At 42.6% G+C, this 20,437-nt stretch overlaps 3 protein-coding genes across 3 annotated transcripts; all 3 read left to right on the plus strand.

Moving 5' to 3' along the window:
• The first annotated feature begins 6,140 nt into the window (after positions 1 to 6,140).
• On the plus strand, positions 6,141 to 9,204 carry LOC133911333 (cell number regulator 6). Its single transcript, XM_062353533.1, has 4 exons — positions 6,141 to 6,403; positions 6,490 to 6,604; positions 7,730 to 7,995; positions 8,661 to 9,204. The coding sequence occupies exons 1-4, from the start codon at positions 6,278 to 6,280 to the stop codon at positions 8,910 to 8,912; spliced, it is 759 nt and encodes a 252-aa protein (XP_062209517.1). The 5' UTR covers positions 6,141 to 6,277; the 3' UTR covers positions 8,913 to 9,204.
• A 571-nt stretch (positions 9,205 to 9,775) lies between these two features.
• Positions 9,776 to 14,864, plus strand: LOC133911332 (phosphatidylserine decarboxylase proenzyme 1, mitochondrial). The gene is made up of 12 exons (XM_062353532.1): positions 9,776 to 10,029; positions 10,575 to 10,660; positions 10,932 to 10,985; positions 11,070 to 11,135; positions 11,283 to 11,343; positions 11,806 to 11,915; positions 12,010 to 12,260; positions 13,096 to 13,202; positions 13,291 to 13,358; positions 13,478 to 13,555; positions 14,214 to 14,336; positions 14,449 to 14,864. Exons 1-12 carry the CDS (start codon positions 9,927 to 9,929, stop codon positions 14,611 to 14,613), a joined length of 1,272 nt encoding a protein of 423 aa, XP_062209516.1. The 5' UTR covers positions 9,776 to 9,926; the 3' UTR covers positions 14,614 to 14,864.
• A 321-nt stretch (positions 14,865 to 15,185) lies between these two features.
• LOC133911334 (coatomer subunit alpha-3-like) lies at positions 15,186 to 19,843 on the plus strand. Its single transcript, XM_062353534.1, has 3 exons — positions 15,186 to 15,538; positions 15,897 to 16,391; positions 16,565 to 19,843. The coding sequence occupies exons 1-3, from the start codon at positions 15,331 to 15,333 to the stop codon at positions 19,507 to 19,509; spliced, it is 3,648 nt and encodes a 1,215-aa protein (XP_062209518.1). The 5' UTR covers positions 15,186 to 15,330; the 3' UTR covers positions 19,510 to 19,843.
• The last annotated feature ends 594 nt before the right edge of the window (positions 19,844 to 20,437 follow it).

Genomic DNA, 20,437 nt, shown 5'->3' on the forward strand with positions numbered 1-20,437 from the left:
CTGTACTCCACCTCTTCAATCCATCTCCAAAACGCCGTCCGATAAGTCACCTTCCCCAACTCCAGGAAAGCTTCGTTGAGCAATTTCGTTACCCTCAATGAGCGCCACGCCGATGGCTTTCTTCATGGAGCACCATCATGTCGCATATAAAGACATTGTTGCCTCCATTTCACCTCTCATCCTCCAGAGAACCCCCGCGTTGTCCACCTAGTTCTCTCTACCGTCGTACACCGTCGTCCCACCCCCTCAAGCCATCATCGAGCCAAGCTAACATTGCAAATAAAGCAGGAAGAAGATGGGGGAAGGAAAGGAAATATAAACAGAAAGTTACCACTAACTTGTGGACCCATCAACTTCTTCATGATGTGTTGAAATGACTGCAACATCAGCGCCACTAAGAGCAAAACCACCTTGGAATTAGGGCAAGGGGGTTATTTGCACAGTTTCAATAGCTGAGGGTGTCAGTATCTGATTTTGTAGTTTAGGGGGGACTGTCACGTCCCAAATTCTTAATCACGTATTTAAGCAAAAAATATGCTTCTTAAACATTATGCTTAAATTTGTGTAATGGTAATTCGAAGCGCTAATGCACTTCGTTAAAAATTATTTGGATAAGAGAAATAAAATTATGGTAGAAAGGAATAGAAATTGCATTGAAAATACCTATTTTTCCTAACATGTGGGCCCCACATATGACCCCACCATCCCACCCACCAAATGGGGCAACCCCACCTACCTTCTCTCTCTCCTCTCCTCACTCCCCACGTCCCCACCAAGTGCAGCACATAACTACTGCCCCCTCCCTCCCTCACTCTCCCACTCAAGCACTCTCTCTTTTCTTTCAAAATCTAAGCTCAAATGGAGAATTCAAGGTATGCATGTGGTACCATTGCATTCTCTAGCTCATGAGCTACTCATCTATCCAATCTATTTTCGTTTTCGTGGAAGAATCAAGTAGTTCTTGAAGTTCTTGGCGTTCTTGAGCTTTTTGGAGCAAAAATAGAGTTTTAGTCGAATTTGAGCTATAGAGTTGTGTTGGTGGTTGTTGAGCAAGTTCTAGTACCCTTAGACTATCCCTAACATGTTTCCTTTAGACTTCAAAGGATCGTAACTCGAATCAACCAAAAATCCACTCGAGAACAACTTTTCTGGGCTGGCTCAGATACTCCGGACTCACCCGGATACTCCGGGTTCAGCATAATTTGTCTGTTGAATTGTGTTCAAAATTAGTTAGGGTTTAGAGTGAGAGATTGGTTTAGAACCTTTTGGATATGGTATCACGTTTGTGTAGCACAGATTTGTAAAATGAGTCAAATCACCTGAGTGGAAAAAAATCGTGAAGAACCCAAGTCTGTATCACTCGGATAATCCGGACAAACCTGGAGACTCCGGGTAGTTATGTGATCATGTAGCCGAAAACTTCGTTCGGAACCTCACTCGGAGTGTTTGGTATATTCTGGATAGTCTGGATCAACCCAGAGGTTCCGGGTCAAGTTAGAATAATGGCTAACCGAGAGCCTTCACCGGAGGATGGCTTGGATACTCCGGAACTCGGATATTTCGGATTCACTCAGATACTCCAGGCCAGTCAAATAAATAGCAGCAACCGAGTACCTCTTCTGGAGGGCCACCTGGAGGGTCCGAGCCCAAATACTCCGAACCATTCCGGGTACTCCGGATGGCTGTTAATTTCCAGATTTCATTTAGATCGTTTAGTATTGCATTTATTCACATATCTTATACTTCTACCATGTTATTAAGCTATGTGGTATACCTTTTTGTACTTCTTTCATACTCATTGCATTGCACGCGTTGATCCTTTTTAGAGATCACCAATTTGTCGATTTTGGAGGCCGAGGGTGATCCCGAGGTGCCCCACTGTTTGAGCCAGTGCATCCAGACAAGCAACTAAGCATATTGATCCCTCTTGTGTAATTGGATAGGCTTAAAATTGATAAAATATGCTTATGTATGTATGCATGTTTAGTGAGTCAATATTGGGTACCAATGGGTAGAACCTATGCCGATTGCATTCTTCTACCTTGAATACTTATGTATTTACATTACTTGTAGCCTTGAGATGTTGTCAATGTTTAGGTATGAGTTCTACTTATATTCTTAGCCATGCTTAGGTCATTCGGTAGAAGTCGAATGATGGCGCATTCCATTGTTCGCGAGTATAGGGCATTCTTATGATTATATACACTTGTTGAGGTTGAGATGGTTGTATGAGTGGTGAGTATGAGACGAGGTGTGGGTGGTTCTAGGATGGTGTTTTATCCTGTCCGGATGTGGAGTTCCCCTGGGTAGATCGGTAGAGAAAAATCGAACACTGTAGACCGCTTTGCGCTAGTTAAGCACCGATCATCGGTGTTGTTGGCTTTAGCACTTACCTTACTCACCACATATTGATCTAATGGTAAGACGAGCTAAATACCTTCGCAGATGTGGTTTTTTGGGCTTGAACATCGACGGTGTGAGCGGGTGGGCTTGTAGCAGTACTGGTTTACTCTGGGAGTAGTTCTAGTACCGCCAAACCGAGCGATGCATGATCCAAATGGTTGGAGCTGGTTGGGAAAGGTTGTCACGAGTACCCCCCTTATGTGCACTTGGCCGGTGGCACAAGCCGAATGATCCTCATATCGTGTGGGTTCAGGAGTATCCCCTGCAAGGTGTATAAATAGTTCGAACGGTCGCGCTCTCGGTCATGAGCATGCTTATGTCCATCTGCATCGGTCGTAGAGTTTCGAGTATGTTTTATGATTCAGTATGCGGGAGATGGTGATGTTGGTACTTATTACTTATTGATTTACATGTCGTTTTCAGTTACTTTTGTTCAGTTGTTAATTGCAGGATGATTCTCATATGTTTTGATAAAGTTTCAGTCGCTCACATATATGTCTAGGATGCTTAGTGCATATGTTTTACTTAACCTATGGTGCATCTTTGCTAATGATCAATGCATAATTCTTGGAGTCAAGCTATGTATATGTGCTCTATATGGTTTAAGTCTTGCGAGTACCTTCGTACTCATGCCTACGCTTTTATGTACTCCTGTTGCTGGAGAAGATGCTGTTTTTGGCTACTTCGTGCCTACTGATCAGGGTGGCGGGCAAGAGTAGTGCATCTTACTCTGAAGGTGAAGTGTTGAGACGGTGCCTAAGAGCATGTAGCGTCGTTCTCTTTTGTTGTTCATAAGTTTATCTTTCCGCTGCGTAGTTCTTTTGTGGTTAGGAGTTGAGGGGTTTTGTCTCTTGTTAGCTCGCTTTTGTTGTAAATTGTTAAAATCAGTTGCATGTTTAATACTTGTAATATAAATGTTTGAGTGCTCTTTATTAAGCTATGTCGTGATGTACATGTTAGAATGCATGTGTTCCGATCCTTAGGCACAAAACACATACCGGGACTACCGGATGATATTCTGGTTAATACTTAAGGTGATGATTATGAATAATGATTTTTCTGATGATTAATTAGAATATTATTTGAATGATTCCCTATAGGGACATTGGACTGTGTCAATTTGTAATGCATGGAGCATATGGTGCCTTAGTGTTTGGTTGTACGTTTCAATAGCCGAGGGTGTCCCGTATCCATTGAAATCGATGTATGGAATGGTACATGTATTGATATATGGCTAAAATGCAAAAATAGATAACATACGTCAGCGTATTTGCGAAAATAGACAACATATCGGTGTATTTACAAATCTAGCACCTGTATTCGGCACCTTAAAATCCGAAAACTCAATTTCGGTACTTCAAACTCTGAAAATACATCGGGCCCACTGATTTCAGCAACTGAGGTGCCGAATACGACACTGTTCACCGTATTCAACACCTCAAATACCGTAAAATGCTCTGTATTAGGCAAGGTGCTGAAAATCGTATTCGGCACCTCACTTGCCGAATACGGCTCTGCCGTGCGCGCTCCAGAGAAAGCTATCAAGCTACAGTAGAAGGAAGAAAGTAGTCTAAAAATTCATATTTTTTATTTAACTCACGATTTTATTTGGGAGTAAAAAATAGTCTAAAAATTTTAAACGTTTTCATGAGCAAAATAGAGGTCACTAGCAATCCGTTTTAATTGGTTTGATAAAAAACATAAGCCAATATTTAATTAAAATTCTCCAAATAAACTAACTTTTATAAATTCTAGCAATTTTTAATGCCTCAAATAAATTCTCAAAAATCTAAAAAAAATTACTAATATTCTTCTAATGTGATGTACTAATTTATAAAAATGTTTCCAACCCTATGTTATTTGGTAAAAAAATGAGTTCATTTGTAATGATCCATTTATATGCATTCTTATCATTTCATATGATATTCTCTTTTTAATTCAATTTGAATAAAAATAAACGCATACATTTTCTTTTAATTCATTTCATGTGATATTCTCTTTTGTGGAGGATGACCGCTCTTGTTGTCATGGCTGGAGTGGTGTGAAGATACACGGCTGAGGAGATGAAAAACATGACAAGACAAGAGTATGTTGCGCACTTGCGAAGGTGTTTCAATCTACCGTGGAGTGATAAGGTTTGGTTGGGCACATTTTGCTTCCTTAGTGCAGACAACAAATGTGCATGAAAAAACAATCTCAATATGTTCATGTTGACTGCATCACATGAGAATAATATTAGCACATCTCATTGTCAAATGTGCTGGATGAGCTTGAAATGATAAAAGAGAATATCACATGAAATGAATTAAAAGAGAATGTATGCGTTTATTTTTATTCAAATTGAATTAAAAAGAGAATATCATATGAAATGATAAGAATGCATATAAATGAGGATGTGAAACAGAGAGGATATTAGCACATCTCATCGTCAAATGTGCTGGGTGAGCTTGAAATAATAAAATATTAGTACATGAAATGAAATGAATTAAAAAGAGAATGTCACATGAAATGAATTAGAAGAGAATGTATGCGTTTATTTTTATTCAAATTGAATTAAAAAGAGAATATCACATGAAATGATAAAAATGTATATAAATGGATCATTACAAGAGAACTTATTTTTTCACCAGGATTGAAAATATTTTTATAAATTAGTACATCACATTAGAAGAATATTAGTGATTTTTTCTAGATTTTTGAGAATTTATTTGAGGCATTAAAAATTGCTAGAATTTATAAAAGTTGGTTTATTTGGAGAATTTTAATTAAATATTGGCTCTTGTTTTTTGGATCAAACCAATTAAAACGGATTGCTAGTGACCTCTATTTTGCTCATAAAAACGTTTAGAATTTTTAGACTATTTTTGTACTCCAAATAAAATCGTGAGTTAAATAAAAAACATAAATTTTTAGACTACTTTCTTCCTTCTACCGTAGCTTGCTAGCTTTCTCTGGAGCGCGCACGACAGAACTGTATTCGGCAAGTGAGGTGCCGAATACGGCTTTCGGCACCTCAGTTACCGAATACAGAGTATTTTTGGTATTTGAGGTGTCGAATACGGTGAACAGTGTCGTATTCAGTACCTCAGTTACTGAAATCAGTCGACGTATTTTCGGAGTTTGAAGTACCGAAATTGAGTTTTTGGATTTTAAGATGCCGAATACAGGTGCTAGATTTGCAAATACGTCGATATGTTGTCTATTTTCGTAAATACGCTAACATATGTTGTCTATTTTTGTATTTTAGCCATTGATATATGGGATACACATATAAATATGTTTAGTTGCTAAAAATATAAGCCATATATCTATTTATATCTCAATTTTTTTATAATATAAGAATGTTATAATTTTAATATCAACAAATTATTCTAATTAGTACTAATCTTTACTAAATACAATTAATTGTAACTTAATATATCACTATTTATTGCTAATTACCTATATTAATACTTAATTATGACTAATAGCATCTAATTATAACTAATACATAGCTAATTATTCTTAGTTCTCACTAAGAACATGTAATTCCTGAAGCTGACAGAGCATGCACGAGGTTCAGTCAATTATTCTGTATGGATGACTCAGCATGTAGATAGAATATTTCTAGAATTTATATCACTCTATTCTAAATAAGTTGATATGAATTATCGAACCAAACACATACATAAATACGTATCCGCTTCATCTCAATACATGTACCACCACCGGGACCAAACAGTACGGAAAATTTGGGTGCAGCCTGACCCAACCCAAGCTGCCAAGCACCGACCGACCGACCGCAACAAGGCCTTCTAGATCTGGCTGAGGCTGACCTTGCAGATCATTCTTCGTCTCCTTGGCCACCACCAGAGCAGAGCAGAGATCAGCGGCGATGGCGGACGATGCGACGAGCAGCCACCCATCTCGGTACGTCAAGCTCACCAAGGACCAGGACGCCCCCCTTCCCGCCGAGGACATCCGCCCCGGAGAGCTCAACCAGCCAGTCCACGTCCCGCAGGTCCCCTTCTTCTCCCCTGTGTTTCCGCACGCGCTTGCTTGCTTCGATCTGGGTATGAATCTGACCCCTCCCCTGCTGGTGCGCAGCTTGCAGGCCGGAGGTGCAGCGAGTGCGGCCAGGTCCTGCCCGAGAGCTACGAGCCGCCCGCCGACGAGCCCTGGACCACCGGCATCTTCGGATGCACCGACGACCCCGAAACCTGTAATAATTTCTCTTCCTCCTCATCCATCGTTTCATCTATTATTATTTAATTCGTTGGTCCACACTAGTCGGTTCCCTCCCTGGATTTTATTACTCCACGGCTCTAGTGTAGGGTGGATCACATCGCTTCGTGCTGGCCTGCCCTTGATCTGGTTGGGTGGGTGCCACATTTGAGGGAGGCCTAGCACCATCACAGAACAGCAAATTTGCATCATCACCATGTGTTGCCTGTCCTGTCATGTGGAGATTTGGAAGGCTTCGGTGATGGATTGGATGTACGGTTGCCTCCGTGGTACCAAGGGTAGAAATCTTGGATGCCTACTATAAATCTTTACGATCCTAGTGAAATGAATGCCACCCTAGGACGAAGGGTACAAAGCTGAACGAGAATATGTTTATTTGTTGTGTCCCTAATGCAAAGAAATACTAGGAAATTCTGTTACTTCTACTGTTTAATGGGGATATTTTTTTTTTTTTGGTCAATACGGTCATTGAAATCCTATTTCATGCTTTGCCAACGTGCAGAGACTGCACAGAAGGGTGCTAGTTTGTGATAAATCGTTATAAAAGTGTTATATGCCAAATTGCCAATGATGTCTCTGGCTGAAATTGTTGCTCACAGGCTCAGAGCGGTGATGGTACTGTGGTTTCTGTCTTGTTCTAAGCATAGAAGCGTCTCTGTCCACCACTACACATCTTTTTATGTTGTTTCTTGGATATCGCATATGATTCAAAGTCCGAGCTACATTGGTATGCAATACTGAAATTAACAAAATACTCATTTGCTTGACTTCTTGGAGTTGACCTTCTGGGCCCATGCCTTGCATATTACTGGCCATAGACTCAGTCTCATAGGCTTTTAGGCCAGAGAGGATATGTACTATGTTTGTATGAGATGCATTACCACAGTTATGCTTTCTAGGACTTTCATACCCATCGTGCTAAATGATTTGCTCCAATTTGGATGATTAAGCGGTCGGAGATTAACATACCATTTGTGGCTTTGTGATTCATTTCTCGTTAATGTCCATTTTCAGTGCTATATCTAGAATGCTTTTTTTAAAGAATGGTAGCTGGTGAAACAATATCTAACTGTCAAATTGTCTTTTTTAATCGCCATGTCAGGCCGAACCGGATTGTTTTGTCCTTGCGTGCTGTTTGGGCGCAACGTTGAGGCCCTTAGAGAGGATATCCCTTGGACAACACCTTGCGTTTGCCATGCTGTCTTTGTTGAAGGAGGGATCACGCTGGCAATTCTCACAGCAATATTTCATGGTGTCGATCCAAGGACATCATTTCTGATTGGAGAAGGTTTGGTATTCAGTTGGTGGTTATGTGCTACCTATACTGGCATTTTTCGTCAAGAACTTCAGAGGAAATACCATCTCAAGGTACAAATGTGATATCTCTTCACTGCTTTCTTTGTTATGTGATACACATCAATATTCAGTTCAGTCACTGTTCAGAAAACATATCAAAATAGTTTTATCTGATATGTTTTTGCTTTGATCATTCTCATGTCATATGAGTCCTTTTAATTGCATTTGAGAGATGTATTTCTTGCTCAACTTATTACAGTCAAACCTATGGGAGTTTATCAGTTTATTTGCTCAGTGGAGAGCTTTATGATCATTGAAAATAATTGCCTGTAAATGTTAGCTTGCTGTCTTGAAAAATTCGATTGGTATTATTCCTGAAAGCTGCTTGTCTTGTTGATCTGCTTAAATCTATGCGCCCATTGTGGATTTCTGACCCACTTCAACCTTTGATCTATCATTAAAAAAAGAATTCCCTATGTGTGTGTAATTTGTTGCTGTACCATTTTGTCTGTCCTTATTTGGGTTAGGTGTTTGTAACTCCAAAAGTGATGGGATTTTCTTGAGTGGGTGTGGTTATTCCGAAACTCCCATGTTGCACACTTGCACTAGCATGCCTGCTTTGTGAATCATCTTTTGGTACTTGGATGTCTAGTTTTCTGCACTTATAAGACCTGTGAATTGGATCGTCTCTAGTAGCATATACTAAACATTTGTTTTGTTTTTTTTGTTTGTACCAGAACTCTCCCTGTGACCCTTGCATGGTCCACTGCTGCTTGCATTGGTGTGCAAATTGTCAGGAGCATCGCGAGAGGAGGGGTCGGCTTGCAGAGAACAGTGCCGTGCCAATGACCGCAGTGAATCCGCCTCCAGTGCAAGAGATGAGCATGGAAGAGAATCGTGCTCCTGCTGCCCCAGAGAATGGAGCAGCCAATACTGAGCATGAAGCGCCAAAGAGTGAGCACGAAGATGTGGAGGTCATTCCTCTATAGGTCTACTACAATCAGAATATTACGTACTTGGATGCTAGGATAGCCTGAGGCATAAAATCGATTCGAATGAACATTGGTTCTATCAAGTCCGTTTTGATTTTCTTATGTGAGGACCGAACGAACATTCCATTAGGCCATCATCAGAACACAGGAGTTAATCCAGTTTTTTCTTTTCCTTTCTTTTAAATGTATACTTGAGTACCTCACTTCGAACAAAGCCGTGCATGGTTTAATCGAAGAGCTAGGTACCTGGCCTGCCTGCCTGCCTGGGTACAATCATTAGATTTCTACAGAGCAAGCATGATATATTGATATGTTTCCCTTCCCTGGTTGCGTATTGTAGAGGAGAGCTGACGTTAATTTCGCCGCGTGTCCTTTGATTTGATTGTAAGTTCCTTTCCTTTGGCATGAGCTTCTTCTCGTTGTTGTTCATTCATTGTAGGCATCGAAAGCATAAGGAGATACTACAGGTAGGTTCAGAGTCAGAGGGATATGAAATCTAATCAAATGCAGAAGGAAATCCAGCAAAATCCCTTGTATCATCTATCTATGGTACAATTGCAATCAAACAATCTTTTTTTTTTCTTTCTTTTTGCGAGATGCAACCAAACAATCTGTGCAGCTGTCTTTACCACGACCGTCTAAGCCCTTGCATCATCAAATTCGAATTGGTGTTGAGTGATCGATCAAAATGCAGCATTAAGCTGCTGCTTAGACTCTTAGCCGTGTAGGATGTCGTAGGTCGGTTTAGAAAAGAAAAAAAGAGGTCTCGGGTGGAGTTTTCAAAAGTAGAAGATTTTTTTAACCAAACACCTCAGTCCACAGTTTTTCAAAATCAAAGTATTTTATAAAACCGTAGTATTTCTTAGAACTCCAAAAATAATGTGTATCCAAGTTGAGAAAATAAAACAGCTTCCCCTCCACTGCAACAAAAGTGACAAGCGGCAAGAGTAGACAACCAACCCATCCAAGCAATCAATCGGCGGCGCCGCCGCTAGATTTCGGGAGGGAGCGATGAGGTTTAGGGTTCGTCCCCCATGGCCCCTCCTCGCCTCAGGCCGCCACCACCTCTCTCGCCGCCTCCACGCCAAATCCGGCCACTCTGGCGCCGGCCAAGGTCTCAATCTCACTCTCTTTGTGGCTCGTTTTCTTCTTCTTCTTTTTTGCTATATATGGTATCCATCAACAGCTCAGCTGCTGCTTCACCTCTCAAATTTTGAGTTTGCAATTCCAATCATTTAACCTTCGCTGCGGCTGGGTTGTGGAGCCACTATTAGCGTCGCGGGTTGCGTTTCTAGCTGCCTGCGGGCCGGGCAGGTTGTATGCTCGGTCGAATAGACAGATCTGTCGGGCTTGTTCCTGTTTGCTTTGCTGCCAAATAAGCAGGAGCATCAACTCACGCTCCCAACTTACTTTGTCTTCTTACTACTAATTTACTGCTATCGCATTGCATGATAAAACTGGAAAACATGTTCCTAACTCTTGCTCATTAATGCTAATGCTCATCGTATGCTTTTCTAGAGGGGGACTAGACTTAATTCCATGTTGACTACTTGCCTATGTAATCCTTGAGTGATGTGCAGCAACATACATAACCCTTACTTTTATTATGTATACGCACGCTTGTCCTTTAGACAAGGATCTTCATGTTTTATTTTCCAGGCAATTTTCTTCTACCTGGTGCAACAGCAGCAGTTCTTGTCATGCTTGGTGCTCTTCATGCTAGGCGTATGTATGATGACAAGAAAGTAAGCCATGCATTCTACACTTTACATTGAAATTTGAATCACAATGCTCTGGCCATAGTTAACTGGTGCACTACAACTGCTAAACAAATAGTACCATCAGATGGACTACTCTACAGGCAGAGTACACACTTCCGTTGTTTCTCAATATTTTGTTGACAACGAACAAACACATTTTCTTGGATTCGTCTATTTTAGAAACTAGAAAGGAGTGTTATGCAGGCATCTTGTTCTCATTTGAGTAATGCATTCTTCATCCTTCATTTCATGCAAGGTTGTTGAAAGGAAGGAGAAAGGAATTGAGCCAGAGTTTTCGCCAGATTTTAAGGTACTGTAGTCAGCACAACGACCTGTCATTCCTGTAAATTGCCTTCTGAGTCCTGACTGCAGAATGGTGTCATTTTCCATACAGGCTTCGTTTTTGAGGCTTCTACCACTGCGTTCTATGTCGCGTTTCTGGGGATCCTTGATGGAAGTGGTTTGTATTCTTCTACCCTTAGAAGCTATTGTATTCCTTTCCTGTTAAATCTAAATAATCTTAGCCTACCCCAACTTGCTTGGGACAAAAGGCTCTGTTGCTGCTGCTGCTGCGGCTGATTAATGCAGATAATTTTATTTCTTGTAGGAAGTCCCAGTTTTCATGCGTCCCACCATCTATAAAGCATGGGCTAGAGCATTTCACTCTGGTATGTCTTCTACTTTTATGATGCTTTCTTATGTTACAGTTCACCTGGCAAATATCTATATCAGTCTCCAGTTGGCTTGCGCTTTAAAGCATCTATATGTGTGCTTGTATACTGAACTATTGATAGATAGAGTTTGATAGATAATGCATTGTTAGTGTGTTCCAATGAGCACAACAGTGTACATGTAACAATGTAAATGCCTACGTGTACATGTAACAATGTAAATGCCTACTGCTCTACAAATTATGTTTTTTTGTAAATGCCTACTGCTCTACAAATTATGTTTTTTTGTAAAAACTTACTGGTCCATAAAGGTCCATGCTTGAAAGTAAACAGTGCTTAGTAGCATAGCATATATCATTTTTCTTCTTCTCTGTACCTGTGAAAACTTGATAGTTGTCATCACTTTGAAAAAAAATTGGCGATACCTTGAAATGAATTGTTGACTCCTGAATATTGTAGATTTGCAAGAAGCTGCTCTTCCTCTAGAAGAATATCCTTCTTTACAAGCATTCTTCACCCGCTGTCTCAAAGAAGGATCAAGGCCTATTGACCCAGATCCAAACTGTCTGGTAACTGGTAACAAGATATTTATTCTGTAACCACTAGTCTGATGTGGTGATAGTTCAATACTCATCTGATAGGTGTGTTCAATTGTACTGTTAGGTGAGTCCTGTGGATGGTAAAGTTTTGCGGCTTGGAGAGCTACGAGGTCCAGGAACCTTGATTGAGCAAGTGAAAGGCTTTTCTTATTCTGTTTCTTCTCTTCTTGGTACGAGTTCATCCCTTCATGATGCCACAGAGGAAGATTTTTCTAGGGAGCACATAGAGCAAAATATGCCCAAGAATTCAAATACAAAATCATGGTGGCGAGTATCAGTTGCTTCACCTAAACTACAGGATCAAACACTGTTGAGGTATTTATACTTATAAAAGATTTAGAATTACCAAATCTTAGATAACTGCATAAGTTAGTGTAAGCAATGTAGGCATCATATAAATCATTCAGTTTCAAGGCTTTCACAAGCCTTGTGATAGCTTTAGCCTTGTGTTGTAACTACTATGCATACTCCTGCTGTAGTTTTAGTGTTTCAAGAATGATGCACTTTATGTCTCTGTTCATTTTCTGGTATAGAATGATTTATGCATCCAAGTTCATATGCGATTAATGTATGATACCATCATGCAACTGTACTCAAATATGACATTTCACTTGAAATTAGCTTTACTACATGCATTGGTTCTGTGCTTGCTTTTTTTAGGGGAAAACAGTAGGGGAAGCCCCTACTGCGGTATTTGATTATATATAAAAACTGTACAAAGCTGAATGAGTCAGACAAAAAAGAACAATGTCGAAGGGAAAAATCTATACAATCGAGTTAAGTCAGGTGTTGAAAGAAAGTTCTAAAAGAGCCTTCATGTTCTGTGCTTATTGGATCGCCCTTTACATCTGAGTGTTTTGAACAGCAATATCTAATTGCATCTAATACTAGCAGGCTGCTCTAAACTGTGGTATTAGTAAAGAATTTATCTTCTGCAGTCATGATAAAATTCACTTCCTACAATGTGATGAGTTGAGAAATTTCATTTGGAACCAGCATTTTTCCCTTCTTCTATCATGGATTTGCTCTTCTTTGTAGCTCTGTTTCTGTTCTAGCTGCAATTGCTGTTTAATGCCTCTCAGCATATCTTTTATGAATATTCTCATGTTTCAACAATTTGCTGGTACTGACTTTGACCTCTCCTTGCCAGCCCAAAGAAAGGCATCTTTTATTGTGTCATTTATTTACACCCTGGTGATTATCATCGAGTTCACTCTCCTGTTGATTGGAATATTTTAAAACGTCGGCATTTCTCAGGTTTCTTCTCCATTTTTTTGGGTACCTACTGAACTCTGTGGTAACTTTATGTAGGACTGATATGAATGTACTACTACTATGTTTGTAGGTCATCTCTTCCCCCAGAATGAACGTGCTGTGCGGACCATCAGAAACCTGTATGTCGAGAATGAAAGGGTAATTTCACTTTCTTGACTGTTTTAGCTTTATTTAAGGAATGGAGACAACTTGAGTCGGAAATAAAATTTGGCTTTCGATGTCACTTCCTTTCTGAATCTGTTGCCTCTTAATGATAGGTGGTACTTGAAGGTCGATGGAAAGAAGGCTTTGTTGCAATTGCAGCAGTTGGTGCTACTAATGTTGGTTCTATCAAAGTACTATTTCCCTCTCTCATGCTTACCTGTGGACAGTGCATACATGTTTTTTATGCTTATGATTATTCATGTGTTATGACACTCGCTGAAATTAAATGCTTGTCAGCGGGAATTTTGTATATATTGAGGCATTACGGGCTAAAATAAATTCTAAGTATGATACAGTATGAGTTTCATCGATAGGAGATCGGTGGCAAGCAACTTTGTTTTCTGGAAGCTATGTTGAGCTGAATTTGTTACTGATCTGCTGCTTGCTTCATGTGGAATTAGTATTATATGGCTCAATTCCGGTGTGGGGTTCAGCTACTATAATCCACTGGCTCATTGGTGATTGGATAGATTGCAGTTGGAATTTTAAACCTGCAGGTAGAACTAAACGTAGGGGGTCAAAAGGTGAGATTTTCCTTGGGGGCGGTGGTGATGCATTTATTTGTATTAGTTTAGGATTGATATTGACATTGTTTTGAGGGCTGAATTTTTTTAGATTTGTCAAATGGGACCTTAAGTTGAAAGCATTGATAACGCTCAAAATGAATGAACTTTCACAGTTTTCACTTTATTGCTGTCCAATTTTCATCCATGGTCCGTGGATGTTGCTTAATGTATTTCTGAAAATGCTAAATGAATTTCTAAAGTTTTAATAAATGGTATCTTGCAGCTATCTATTGAACCAGAGCTGAGGACAAATAGACCAGGGTCAAGGATGCTTCGCTCCCAGTCTCCTGAGGAACGTATATATGAACCTGAAGGCACCGGCGTGATTGTCAAAAAGGGGGAAGAGGTATGCTTTCTTTGGCTCTTGTCTCTAAATAGCAGCTTGACCGGATGCAAATGGCTGGTACTTGAAGTCGAAGAGCACTTCTGATATATGTGCGTGTCCCAACCATTTGCAGATAGCAGGATTTAAGATGGGATCAACCGTTGTCCTGGTGTTTGAGGCCCCCGTGTGGAAGGCAAGGGAAGACGGCACCATGTCTTCCGACTTCAATTTCTGCATCAGGGCTGGCGATAAGATTAGGGTGGGAGAAGCCATTGGGCGGTGGAGCGAATCATCATAGTATGGATGTTGCGCCTGATGTTGTAGTTTCTGGTAGTTGAGAGCGCAACCCTCTATTTGCGATGGCACAACCCAACCTGCAACGAACAGCTATTTTTTAAGGAAGAGATCATCTTGTGGAGTATGAAAGCATGCACGTATGTATGTTAGTGCGTTGTTCTCTTGTGGTTGGTTTCATTGTGTAGGGAAAAACGCGATACAAGTTTGATCTGACAATGAAGCCGTTTCGGCAGTGAGGCTGACCAAACCAAATCGGTGGTGTTTGGTTGAAAGTCCGTTTGGTAAAGCTTTACTTAAAGCTGGTCACTTTTAATTTCAAATTCTGCATAGATCTTGAAGTTGCCTAAGTTGAGACGCGAATTTAGACGCCGAAGCCTTGGGCCTTGATAAAAATGTCATTCTCTCTTCTTCTTTTTTTCCCCAATTATATACTTACTAGTATGTAGTGTATAAAAGAAAAGGAAAAAGAAATAGTGATGGTAAGGCAAGGCAAGAAAGGCAACGAACGCCGCAGATCCAACGGCGGATCGGGAAACGAGAAGAAGAGGAGTCGTCCCCTGACTCCCTTCCCCTCCCCTCCCCTCCCCTCCCTCCGAGATCTCTCCTGTCTCAACTCTCAAGGCGAGGCAGATCTGCCGCCCGCCACCACCTACCTCTCCCTCCCTCCGCTCAATCTTCTCGATCGCCTCCGCCTCCTCCTCCGGTTACAAGGAGGGAGATGCTGACCAAGTTCGAGACCAAGAGCAACCGGGTGAAGGGGCTCGCCTTCCACCCGCGGCGCCCATGGATCCTCGCCAGCCTCCACAGCGGCGTCATCCAGATGTGGGACTACCGCATGGGTACCCTCCTCGACCGCTTCGACGAGCACGACGGGCCCGTCCGCGGCGTCCACTTCCACGCAACGCAGCCGCTCTTCGTCTCCGGAGGTTCTTAGCTCTCTCCCTCCAGTAGTTGTTGTACTAGACACATTATTTCACCCCGAAAGTGCCCCTCTAGTCATGATCCTCCTGATTCACACAAGTACTGCTAAAGGAGCCTATGTAGCTCCTATGCACGTCTGTGCTCACCAATTTATAGCAAAATAATCCTTCTCAAGCTCTACAAACGTCCTCTCAAAGTTTAGTTAATCCTTGAATTAATTAATGTCAGGATGCCACTGAAAGAAACTCATCTGAATATGCCCTCCTCCAAGTGTTAACATTTGGCTGCCTATGAGTGCGCATGTTTCTTGTGTTTATTTCTCTAATTTCCTACAAGGTTTTGCACCTCTTTAATGTGTTGCAGGTGATGACTACAAGATTAAGGTGTGGAACTACAAGACTCACCGCTGCCTCTTCACACTCCATGGCCACCTCGACTACATTCGCACCGTGCAGTTCCATGACGAGTATCCGTGGATCGTCAGTGCCAGTGACGACCAGACAATCCGTATCTGGAACTGGCAGTCACGCACCTGTGTCGCCGTGCTGACAGGGCATAATCACTATGTCATGTGTGCTTCCTTCCATCCCAAGGAGGACCTTGTCGTGTCAGCGTCTCTGGATCAGACTGTTCGGGTATGGGATATTGGGGCACTAAAGAAGAAATCAGTCTCGCCAGCAGATGACATTATGCGTCTCACTCAGATGAACACTGACCTCTTTGGAGGCGTCGATGCGGTGGTCAAGTATGTCTTGGAGGGTCATGACCGCGGGGTCAACTGGGCCTCATTTCATCCCACCTTACCACTTATTGTTTCTGGGGCTGATGACCGTCAAGTCAAGCTGTGGAGAATGAACGGTAATGCTGCTGCAATTCCCTTCTGAGATCTATACCTTTTCTTTTTCACATGAATACACTGTCAATTTCATATAGTGACACATATGTTGGTATTCATATTTTACTTAACCCTATTAAATAGAGATGTGCATGTTTTATCTTTCTGTTTCCTGAAATTAGCTGTTTATGGACAGACACCAAGGCATGGGAGGTTGATACTTTGAGAGGCCACATGAACAATGTGTCTTGCGTAATGTTCCACGCGAAGCAGGACATCATCGTATCCAACTCAGAAGACAAAAGCATTCGCATTTGGGATGCCACAAAGAGAACTGCCATCCAGACATTCAGGCGTGAGCATGACCGCTTCTGGATTCTTGCCGCTCACCCTGAGATGAATCTTCTTGCAGCTGGTCATGACAGTGGCATGATTGTGTTTAAGTTGGAGAGGGAGCGCCCAGCTTTCAGCGTCAGTGGTGATACAGTGTTCTATGTGAAGGACCGATTCCTCCGGTACTATGAATACTCCACACAGAAGGAGGTCCAGGTTGCTCCCATTAGAAGGCCTGGAACAGTCAGCTTGAATCAGTCACCAACAACATTATCATACAGTCCAACTGAGAATGCAATCTTGATCTGCTCCGATGTGGATGGGGGCTCATATGAGCTATACATCGTTCCCAAGGACTCTGCTGGCAGGTCTGATTATTTGCAGGAGGCAAGGAAGGGAGCTGGTGGTTCTGCAGTTTTCATAGCCCGCAATCGATTTGCAGTGCTGGAGAAGAGCAGCAACAATGTTTTGGTTAAGAACCTTAAAAATGAGATTGTGAAGAAAACCCCTCTTCCTCTTGCAACAGATGCAATTTATTATGCTGGGACAGGCAACATATTGTGCAAAGCTGAAGACAGGGTGGCGATCTTTGATCTGCAGCAGAGGCTTGTTCTTGGCGAACTCCAAGCACCTACTGTCAAGTATGTAGTTTGGTCCAGTGATATGGAGTCTATTGCACTGCTTAGCAAGCACGCCATAGTCATTGCAAACAAGAAGCTGGTCCATCGCTGCACGCTTCATGAAACCATACGTGTAAAGAGTGGTGCATGGGATGAAAATGGTGTATTCATATACACCACTTTGAACCATATCAAGTATTGCCTTCCTAATGGAGACAGTGGCATCATCAGAACACTTTATGTCCCAATTTACATTACCAGAGTTATCGGGAACAGCATCTTCTGCTTAGATCGTGATGGAAAGAACAAGTTGATAACAGTCGATGCTTCTGAATACATTTTCAAGCTCGCCCTTTTCCGGAAACGCTATGACCATGTCATGAGTATGATTAAGAACTCGCAGCTGTGTGGGCAGGCTGTGATTTCTTATTTACAACAGAAGGGGTTTCCAGAAGTTGCTCTCCACTTTGTGAAAGATGAGAAGACCAGATTTAATCTGGCTCTTGAGAGTGGAAACATCCAGATTGCTGTTGCTTCTGCGAAGGAACTTGATGACAAGGATCACTGGTACAGGTTGGGAATTGAGGCTTTGAGGCAGGGAAACGTTGGTATCGTTGAATATGCATACCAGCGGACAAAGAATTTCGACAGGCTTGCTTTTCTCTATCTTATAACTGGTTACTTGGACAAGGTGGGCTTTATGTGTAAGATTGCTGGGCAGAATAACAATTTGATGGGCCAGTTCCATAATGCACTGTATCTCGGGGATGTACGGAAGCGAGTTGAGATCTTGGAGAATGCAGGGCAGCTACCTCTTGCATATGTAACTGCTGCCACTCATGGCCTCATTGAAATTGCTGAGAGGCTTGTTGCTGAGTTGGGGGAGAATGCCCCTTCTCTACCTGAAGGGAAAGCTAGCTCACTGCTGATTCCTCCTGCTCCTCTTACATCTTGTGGCGACTGGCCTTTATTGAAGGTGATGCGTGGTATCTTTGATGCTGGACTAGATGCTACTGGGAGGGCAGATCAGGATGAATACTGTGAAGATGCTGGTGGTGACTGGGGTGATGAAGAACTAGACATTGTTGACGTAAATAATGTGATGGAAAATGGAGATATTGTTGACCACAATGAGGAAGATGAGGCAAACGAAGAGGAAGGTGGCTGGGACCTTGAAGATCTGGAATTGCCACCTGAGACAGAGACGCCAAAGGCTGCTGGTCCGGCCCGTTCCTCTTTGTTTGTGGCTCCCACTCCAGGCATGCCTGTCAGCCAAATTTGGACGCAGAAGTCATCCCTCGCTGGGGAGCATGCTGCAGCTGGCAACTTTGACACTGCAATGCGATTGCTTAGCCGCCAGTTGGGTGTCAAGAATTTTACTCCTCTGAAGCCTTTGTTTCTTGATGCACACATGGGCAGTCATACCTTTTTGCGTGCATTTGCAAGTGCTCCGGTTGTATCTGTAGCTATTGAGAAAGGCTGGACTGAATCTGCTAGTCCTAATGTGAGGGGCCCACCTGCACTTGTCTTTACCTTCTCGCAAATGGATGGCAAGCTTAAGGCTGCATATAAAGCCACAACCGAGGGTAAATTCCCTGAAGCACTGAGGCAGTTCCTGAACATCCTACACATCATCCCGCTCCTTATTGTGGACTCGCGAAGAGAAGTTGATGAAGTAAAGGAGCTGATTGAGATTGTGAGAGAGTATGTCCTTGGTCTTAGGATGGAAGTCAAAAGGAAGGAGCTGAAAGATGACGCCACCCGGCAACAGGAGTTGGCTGCGTACTTCACTAACTGCAAGCTGCAGAAGGTTCACATGCGCCTTGTCCTCACTAGCGCTATGGGCCTTTGCTTCAAGGGCGGAAACTATGCTACTGCAGCAAATTTTGCCCGGATGCTTCTGGAGAAGAGCCCCAATGAGGCCCAAGCGAAGAAGGCTAGGCAAGTTGTGCAGGCCTGTGGGGAAAGGAAGGATGGCTGTCAGTTGAACTATGACTTCAGGAATCCGTTTGTGGTGTGTGGAGCAACCTTTGTTCCGATATACCGGGGGCAGAAGGATGTTTCCTGCCCGTACTGTGGATCTCGGTTCGTGCCCTCGGTTCAAGGTGAGCTGTGTACCATATGCGAGCTCTCGGTTGTTGGGGCAGATGCTTCTGGCCTGCTCTGCTCGCCTACACAATCGAGATAAGTGGCTCTTCCTCTGTGTCTTGAGTTGGAAGACTGATGCGGTGGTGTATTCTATCATCTGGGAATTTGCTGGCTGACCGGCTGTTGTGAGGTCTCTCGGAATAAGTATACTACTAGGTTCTCTTGAGGTTTCCCTTTTTTGAAAATTTCCTTTTTGTAGTCCATCGTTGTCTCCTGATAAGGCTGTGGTAAAATTGTGTCTAGTATTTTGGATGTGGTCATGCGGGTTCATCTGGGACCCTAAACACTTGTGTATTTAGTTAATCAGGCTTGAGAATTCCTTCATTATATGAACATGTACCAAACCATGTTGGATGGATTATTTGTTTTTGGTACTCCAATCTACTTCACTATATGAGCATGTACCGTGTTGTATGTGGCTCCAGCTCCGATGGATCATTTGATGAGATGAGATGAGCCCCTTGTCCTTGTTCCTGCAGCAGGAGTGGATCGCCGATTACAAAGCCAATGGCCATCTCATCTCACATCATCTCATGGTAAGTTATGATAGAGGAGGAAGAGAGGCAGGCAGAGCGCACCTACGTCTGCTTGGAGGAGGAAGAGGGCCCAGCAGGTGCCGATGGTGACCGCTTGCTGCGGAAGATGATGTAGGCGAGCGGGAGCACCATGCCGGCCATCATGATCGCAGCGCCCACTAGGTACCTGGCCGGCGACGGCGCCTCCAAGGAAGGGCGGGGTCATCCTTTGTATGTGATGTGTGCAAAACAAAGGCCAAGCGGTATCGCGTCCAACTCCACTTGTGCTACGGTGTTAGTGTAAACATGACAAGATGCTTTCGATCCTCTCCTCCCGAGCTCGAGGGAGGGAGGAGGAGAGGAGATGTTGTTCTGTTCTTGGCTAGGGCAGGCGGTCGCTGGCAACCTCCTCTGGTGTGTCTTCCCTCTTCCCTACCCTCATCGTGATCAATG

Source organism: Phragmites australis, chromosome 3 (assembly GCF_958298935.1).
Source record: "Phragmites australis chromosome 3, lpPhrAust1.1, whole genome shotgun sequence".
NCBI classification, from domain to species: Eukaryota; Viridiplantae; Streptophyta; class Magnoliopsida; order Poales; family Poaceae; genus Phragmites; species Phragmites australis.